The 6670-nt window shown below is 34.3% G+C and overlaps 2 protein-coding genes across 2 annotated transcripts; one reads left to right on the plus strand and one right to left on the minus strand.

The window, feature by feature from the left end:
• The first annotated feature begins 1002 nt into the window (after positions 1 to 1002).
• Positions 1003 to 3066, plus strand: LOC139873487 (cytochrome P450 93A3-like). The gene is made up of 3 exons (XM_071861417.1): positions 1003 to 1606; positions 2051 to 2343; positions 2440 to 3066. The coding sequence occupies exons 1-3, from the start codon at positions 1003 to 1005 to the stop codon at positions 3064 to 3066; spliced, it is 1524 nt and encodes a 507-aa protein (XP_071717518.1).
• Positions 3067 to 3552: 486 nt separating this feature from the next.
• LOC139873651 (ras-related protein RABA4d-like) lies at positions 3553 to 5646 on the minus strand. Its single transcript, XM_071861590.1, has 2 exons — positions 5429 to 5646; positions 3553 to 3982 (listed from the first exon to the last, which is right to left on the minus strand). The coding sequence occupies exons 1-2, from the start codon at positions 5644 to 5646 to the stop codon at positions 3553 to 3555; spliced, it is 648 nt and encodes a 215-aa protein (XP_071717691.1).
• Between the last annotated feature and the right edge of the window lie 1024 nt (positions 5647 to 6670).

The following is a 6670-nucleotide window of genomic DNA, read 5'->3' on the forward strand; positions in this document are numbered from 1 at the left end:
GTGATCTGGGTTTGCAACAGGACGAAACTGTAGTGCATTGTGATAGCCAGAGTGCCATACATTTGACTAAAAACCAAGTGTATCATGAGAGAACCAAACATATTGATGTAAGGTATCACTTTATTCGAGAAGTCATATCTAAAGGAGTTATAATGGTCAAGAAGATTGGTACGACAGATAATCCGGCAGATATGTTGACTAAGCCCGTTACTACAAACAAGTTCGAACATTGTTTGGACTTGGTTGGCGTTCGAAGAAAGTGATGAGCCCGGGAGGGCTGACAGGAAGCAAAGATTGATAACGGATAGCAAAGGATTGGAATGTTCGTTAAGGTGGAGATTTGTTGGCAGTAACTCAATTCCATTGTGTTTGTGAAGTTGGCCACCTACCAATCACATGCTTAAAATCTCATTCAACAATTGATGGTATTCAATTCAAAGATGGCAGTGGTTGAAACTTGTTTATTCAACACATGGGAATTGTACAAAGATGACTAAAATGTCTATGATTCACACCAAGACTCAACAACCATTTTCTCCTATATAAGGAAATGAGATTTGCCTCATTTGGATCATCCCATTCTTCACATACAATCTCATATCTAAAAACACATACTTGAAAGAGTTTACTAATAACTCTTGTGAAGAGTATTGTAGAAAATAGAGAGGGTATAGAATTGTTAAATAAAATTCTATACGAGTGAGTTACGAGGGAAGTGTTATAATCTAGTGAGTGGTCCAAATACTTTGTTAGTATTTTCGGAGCCTAGATTAGAGTGATACATTGTAACCTCGGGTTTGCCATATTTGCTAGTAAAATTCATCTCTGCTTCCGCCCGTGGACTAGGCCTCACGCCGAACCACGTAAAATCTTGTGTCTTTATTTATTACTTAATTGTTCTATTAATTTCTCGGGCTTGAAAGTGCGCTAAATCACAACAGTTACATAGTATATAAATAGTAAGCTAAAGTTTGTGCCAGTTTCCCCAAACTATATTTTATCATGGCTGATTCTCAAGGCTACTTGATCAATTTTGTAATAGGAACAATATCCATCATCTTCATAACAGTGCTATTAAAATCGACTCGCGCTAAATCTCACCTTCCTCCGAGCCCATTCGCCTTTCCCATAATCGGACATCTTCATCTCCTTGGTCCAAAACCTCATCAACTTCTTCACACGCTTTCAAATCAATATGGGCCAGTTTTTCAACTATATTTAGGCTCACTACCATGTGTTATTTGTACTTCATCAGAAACAGGAAAAGAATTGTTCAAAACATTCGATACTACGTTTCTAAACCGACCTTATAATTCATGCGTCGATTTCATTGCATATGGTGGTAATGGCTTCATATCAGCGCCACATGGATCCTATTGGAAGTTTTTGAAAAAGATTGTAATATCACAACTTCTCAATGCTAAAACACTTGACTCTCTCATTCCCGTTAGGCACGATGAATTAACTCGTTTAATAAAATATTTATCACAAAAGGCGAAAGACGGGAACTTTGTTGAGCTTGAAGCAGAGCTTAAGAAGATGACAAATAATGTCATATCAAGAATGATTATGAGCAAGAGGTGTTCACATGAAGAAGATGAGGCAGGTGTTGATGGCAACGGAGACAGAAGCCAGGACCACCACAGAATATTGTCCGCTTTGGGAACAGCGAGCCACCAGCGACTCAACTGCCCTCACGGGTTTAAAACGCGTCCTGTGAGGAAGAGGTATCAAGCCACATATAAGGGCCTTTTTTTTTGCCTCTCCAACCGATGTGGGAAAGGGTGAAGGTCACCACAACAATCCCCCCCCCCCCCCAAACATCGGTGTGGTAACCCCGGCTCTGATACCAGTTGATGGCAACGGAGACAGAAGCCAGGACCACCACAGAATATTGTCCGCTTTGGGAACAGCGAGCCACCAGCGACTCAACTGCCCTCACGGGTTTAAAACGCGTCCTGTGAGGAAGAGGTATCAAGCCACATATAAGGGCCTTTGTTTTTGCCTCTCCAACCGATGTGGGAAAGGGTGAAGGTCACCCCAACAGCAGGAAGCATAAGGAAAATTATTAGTGATTACTCCATAGTTATGGGTACTTTTAACCTTTCGGATCGTATATGGTTCTTGAAGAATATAGACTTACAAGGAGTACGAAAAAAATCTAAGGAAATTCGTAAAAGATTTGATATTTTGATAGAAAAGATCTTAAAAGAGCATGAAGAAGCAAGAAAGAATAAGGAGATAAGAGAAGTCAAGGACTTGCTAGATATTTTGCTCCATATCACACAAGATGATAGTATGGAGATAAAGTTGACAAGAGAGCACATTAAAGCGTTCATTCTTGTAATATATAATACTAAAACTATTAGATCATATATCAATGATTTTCTTCTCTCTTTTTGCATGTACTAACATAATTGTTTTTTTAATTTTGATTAGGACATATTTGCTGCAGCAACAGATTCTTCATCGGTTACTATAGAATGGGCTTTAGCAGAACTAATCAACCATCCAAATATAATGAAAAAAGCAGTAGAAGAAATTGACCTTGTTGTTGGAAAAAACAGACTGATAAAAGAATCAGACATACCAAACCTCCCATACCTCCAAGCAATAATCAAGGAAACGCTAAGGTTGCACCCGACCGCCCCATTGATTCTAAGAGAATCGATAGAAGATTGTACTATATGTGGTTACCATATTCCCGAAAAGACTACAGTATTCTTCAACGTATGGGGCGTTGGTCGAGATCCAACGTACTGGGAAAATCCACTTGAATTTAGGCCTGAAAGATTCGTTGAGACGCAATTGGATGTGAGAGGACGAGACTTTCAATTGTTACCATTTGGGAGCGGGAGGAGAATGTGTCCCGGAATGTCGTTAGGGTTAATGGTGGTACATGTAACGCTCGGTGCGATGATTCAGTGTTTCGAGTGGAAGGCAGGGCAAAATGGAAATTTAACTAATGTTGATATGGAAGAAGGTATTGGGATCACACTTCCTAGAGCTAACACTTTGGTTTGTGTTCCTGTTGCAAGGCTTGATCTTATTCCATTTTCTATGTAATATTTATGATTTTAATTTATTATCATTAAGTTCATAAGAGAGTGATTTGATCATTAATTTCTCTAAACATAAATAATAAACAGTGACATCTATCCTTGTTTCGAATTTTCATTATCTATTTCATATTTATATTAAAAGGTTACCATCTTGGTCCAAGGCTCAACCTCCACACAAGAAACAGAACCACCCCTTTTTATTGGTTTTTTAGAATATGATCCCAAAGTGGTACTTAGTAGAAATCATTAAAATGTTCATAATGTCAAAATTAATTTAACAATTTCGATTAATAACAACGCCAGCGGACCACTGTGTGACTACTCGAACGACCCTAAAAAGATTCTAGCTATACTCTCTTTGTACAAAATTTCAGCTTTCATGCGGGATAATCGGCCTAAACGGATGACAATATCAACTAATAAAAACAAAAAACAAAACAAAAAAAAAACAATTTAAGTATAGAAATTATCACATTTAGACGAATTACCATCAACAGCAGCCACCTTTTCCGCCAGAGTTTGCTTCTTGATTAGGAACAATAATTGCAGTTCCTTTCAGAGACGTTGATTTTCCGTTAATCCCATCAGCACTTAAAGACTTTTTACTTTGAATCTTATATATATCTGTTAAAGCAGTTAAAAATGCGTTTTCAACGTTTGTGGCTTCAAGTGCTGATGTTTCCATAAAACATAAATTTTCTCTTTCTGCAAACTCTTGAGCATCTTCAACTGGTACCGCTCTTAAACTTGCTAAATCAGATTTGTTTCCGATTAGCATAATCACTATGTTTTTATCAGCATGCCCCCTTAGTTCTTCTAGCCACCTGCTCATATGATCGAACGTTTGCCGTTTTGTCATGTCATAAACTAGCATTGCGCCAAGTGCTCCTCTGTAATATGCACTGGTTACTGCTCTGTATCTGAAAAGAAAAGAAAAAATGAATGATTCGGCAGCATTAAGAACATGCAACAATTCGGTCAAATACAGATAATACTCTCTTCGTCCCAAAATTACTGTCCAACTTTGACTTTTTAAGTTTTCTTGTACAACTTTGACCTTATATATTTTTGTTTGTGTTATATAATACTTGATGAAAGTTATACCAACGGAACACATATTTTAAAACCGAATCTATCCATATAATTTTCATCAAATATTATATAGCAAAAATAAAAATATATAAAGTCAAACTTTAAAAAGAAATACTTTGAAAGTCAAACGGGACAATTATTTTGAAATATAGTGAGTATACTATATAGTTTCAGGTGTAGTAGGTATTATGTATCTAAAATATGATATTCATCAGATAGGTTTAAGAAGTAATGTTGGAGTGCCACGTTGGATTTCTTAGCGATATATATATATATATATATATATATATATATATATATATATATATATATATATATATATATATATATATATATATATATATATATATATATATACCCCAAGGTTTTTGAGCCCGTGCGTTGCACGGATGTGTAAAAAACCGTGCAAAAAATGTAATTTACAGTTCATATTGGTATGTAAATAGCGATACTAAAAAAATAGGAAAAGTATAAAAATTATTTAAGAACCCGTGATGTTGACAAATTTTAAAAATTCCTTTTGAGTTTAAGAGCCCGTGGTGTTGACGAACTTTAAGAGTTCTTTTGAGTTTAAGAGCTCGTGCATTACACAGTAGTTAAAAGAATAGTAAGAATTCACTTTGCAATTTTGTTGTAATATGTTTTGGAGCCCGTACGTTGCATGGTGGATAAAATAATGGTACAAAATTAATTAATTTTTTCAAAACTATTCTTTTGAGTGTTTGAGTTTAACAGCCCGTGATACAGAAATTAAACAAACCGAATCAACCTATTACTTAGTAAACATATTACAATTGACACATATAAAGATAAGTTCAACTCTCAAAACATAACTTGCATTGAATTGTGCACGAATCAGTTGGGCTCCAAAGCAGAGTAGTATAATAAAGGAACATCAAATCATGATCATATTCATTTCAAATGAATGCTAATAATAAATGGAATTAACAACCAGCCAGTTTAGTGACCTATATTCCAATTAACAGTATTCAGTAGTAACATTGCATGATGAACAGATGCCAAAATAATATAATATTCAACCTACGAAATATAGAGTTCATAAGTGATAAGTCCATCAATTGTTCACTTTCAATAAAATCAATAGACAGTATTTCAACATTAGACTTATAATTACCTCTTATATATGTATATATGAACATTCTGTTGAGCTATAATAATAATAATCAAAATACTGTAAGTGAAAACAACATAGCCATTCAATAACATTAACATGTGATTATATTATAATTAACTAATAATAATAAGGTACCAACCTTTCTTGACCTGCAGTATCCCAAATCTGAGCCTTAATCATTTTCTGATCAATAACCAAAGTTTTTGTTTGAAATTCAACCCCAATTGTAGCTTTCGAATCAACACTAAATTCATTTTTTGCAAATCGTGAAAGAAGCTGAGATTTACCAACAGCCGAGTCACCAACTAATACAACCTTAAATATATAATCCATCTTTTGATTAAAATCGTTCGACATCCTCAAACCCTAATTATAACCTCTAACGTACCCCTGATTTAAAAAAAAATATATAAATAAAATTGAGCTTTTTGTATTATTCAAAAAATCATGAGAGAATCATGTATTTATTTGCAAATTGTAGTCCAGTGGAACGTCAATGTAATGAAAAAAACGACGGATTGAAGGTGAAGAATTAGATTCAAGGAAGTTGTTGTCAGAGTTAGGGTTTGTGCATGGGCATACGATTCGTCATTGATTGTTTTTGATCGAAAAGGTGTTGGAAGAAAGTGGAATGAGCAACGGCTTGTTCGGGGCACATAAATGGTTTTTCAATACTATCCATATCCGATTATATTATTATATATATCTACAAAACCATGTAGCACTATTCATCAATAGTAACTAGGACTATTTTCGTCATTTCACAATTTTTTAAATTTTTTTTTTGTCTCCTACGATAAAAGAAACAACTCTCATAAAAGAAAACCCTTCAATGTTACCAAAAGATGTCCAAAAAAATTCTTTTTTATCAAAAAAATCAAGTAATCAACTAACCTTTTTTTTTTCAACGATAAAGGAGGCAACTTTTATAAAAGAAACAACCCTTCAATGCTACCAAAAGATGTCGAAAAACATTCTTTTTTACAAAATAGATCAACTAACTTTTTTTAAAAAAAAACAAAAAAAAAAAAAACGAACACTAAAAGAAGCAACTTTCACAAAAGGAACAACCCTTCAATGTTAGATGTCGAAAAAAATTCTTTTATAAAAAATAGATCAAGACTTTTTTTTTAACTCGCATTCAAAACGGACCCCCGACGCGAACCGAGGGCTCCACAACTAGTTATAATCATAATCATATAGTGTCTCTTTTCGATTTATTAATTCATATATTTATCCATTTATTATATTTATATTTATTTATTAGAAGTAGATTGTTAGATTATTAGATTAAATTTTTTTTTTTTGAGAAGGCAAAAATTATTATATATCAAACACGATACGGGCCAAAAAGGGTGGCCCGTCCCAATACACGAGCGCG

The sequence above is a fragment of the Rutidosis leptorrhynchoides genome, chromosome 10 (genome assembly GCF_046630445.1).
Source record: "Rutidosis leptorrhynchoides isolate AG116_Rl617_1_P2 chromosome 10, CSIRO_AGI_Rlap_v1, whole genome shotgun sequence".
Lineage (NCBI taxonomy): Eukaryota > Viridiplantae > Streptophyta > Magnoliopsida > Asterales > Asteraceae > Rutidosis > Rutidosis leptorrhynchoides.

What these genes read in the sequence shown, in the direction of transcription:
- LOC139873487 (XM_071861417.1), top strand. Translation starts at nt 1,003, where the DNA reads ATGGCTGATTCTCAAGGCTACTTGATCAATTTTGTAATAGGAACAATA. An exon ending in ACATGAAGAAGATGAGGCAG is followed by an intron (nt 1,607 to 2,050) that starts GTGTTGATGGCA and finishes CCCCAACAGCAG; the next exon opens with GAAGCATAAGGAAAATTATT. An exon ending in ACATTAAAGCGTTCATTCTT is followed by an intron (nt 2,344 to 2,439) that starts GTAATATATAAT and finishes AATTTTGATTAG; the next exon opens with GACATATTTGCTGCAGCAAC.
- LOC139873651 (XM_071861590.1), bottom strand. Translation starts at nt 5,646, where the DNA reads ATGTCGAACGATTTTAATCAAAAGATGGATTATATATTTAAGGTTGTA. An exon ending in GATACTGCAGGTCAAGAAAG is followed by an intron (nt 3,983 to 5,428) that starts GTTGGTACCTTA and finishes TTTTCTTTTCAG; the next exon opens with ATACAGAGCAGTAACCAGTG.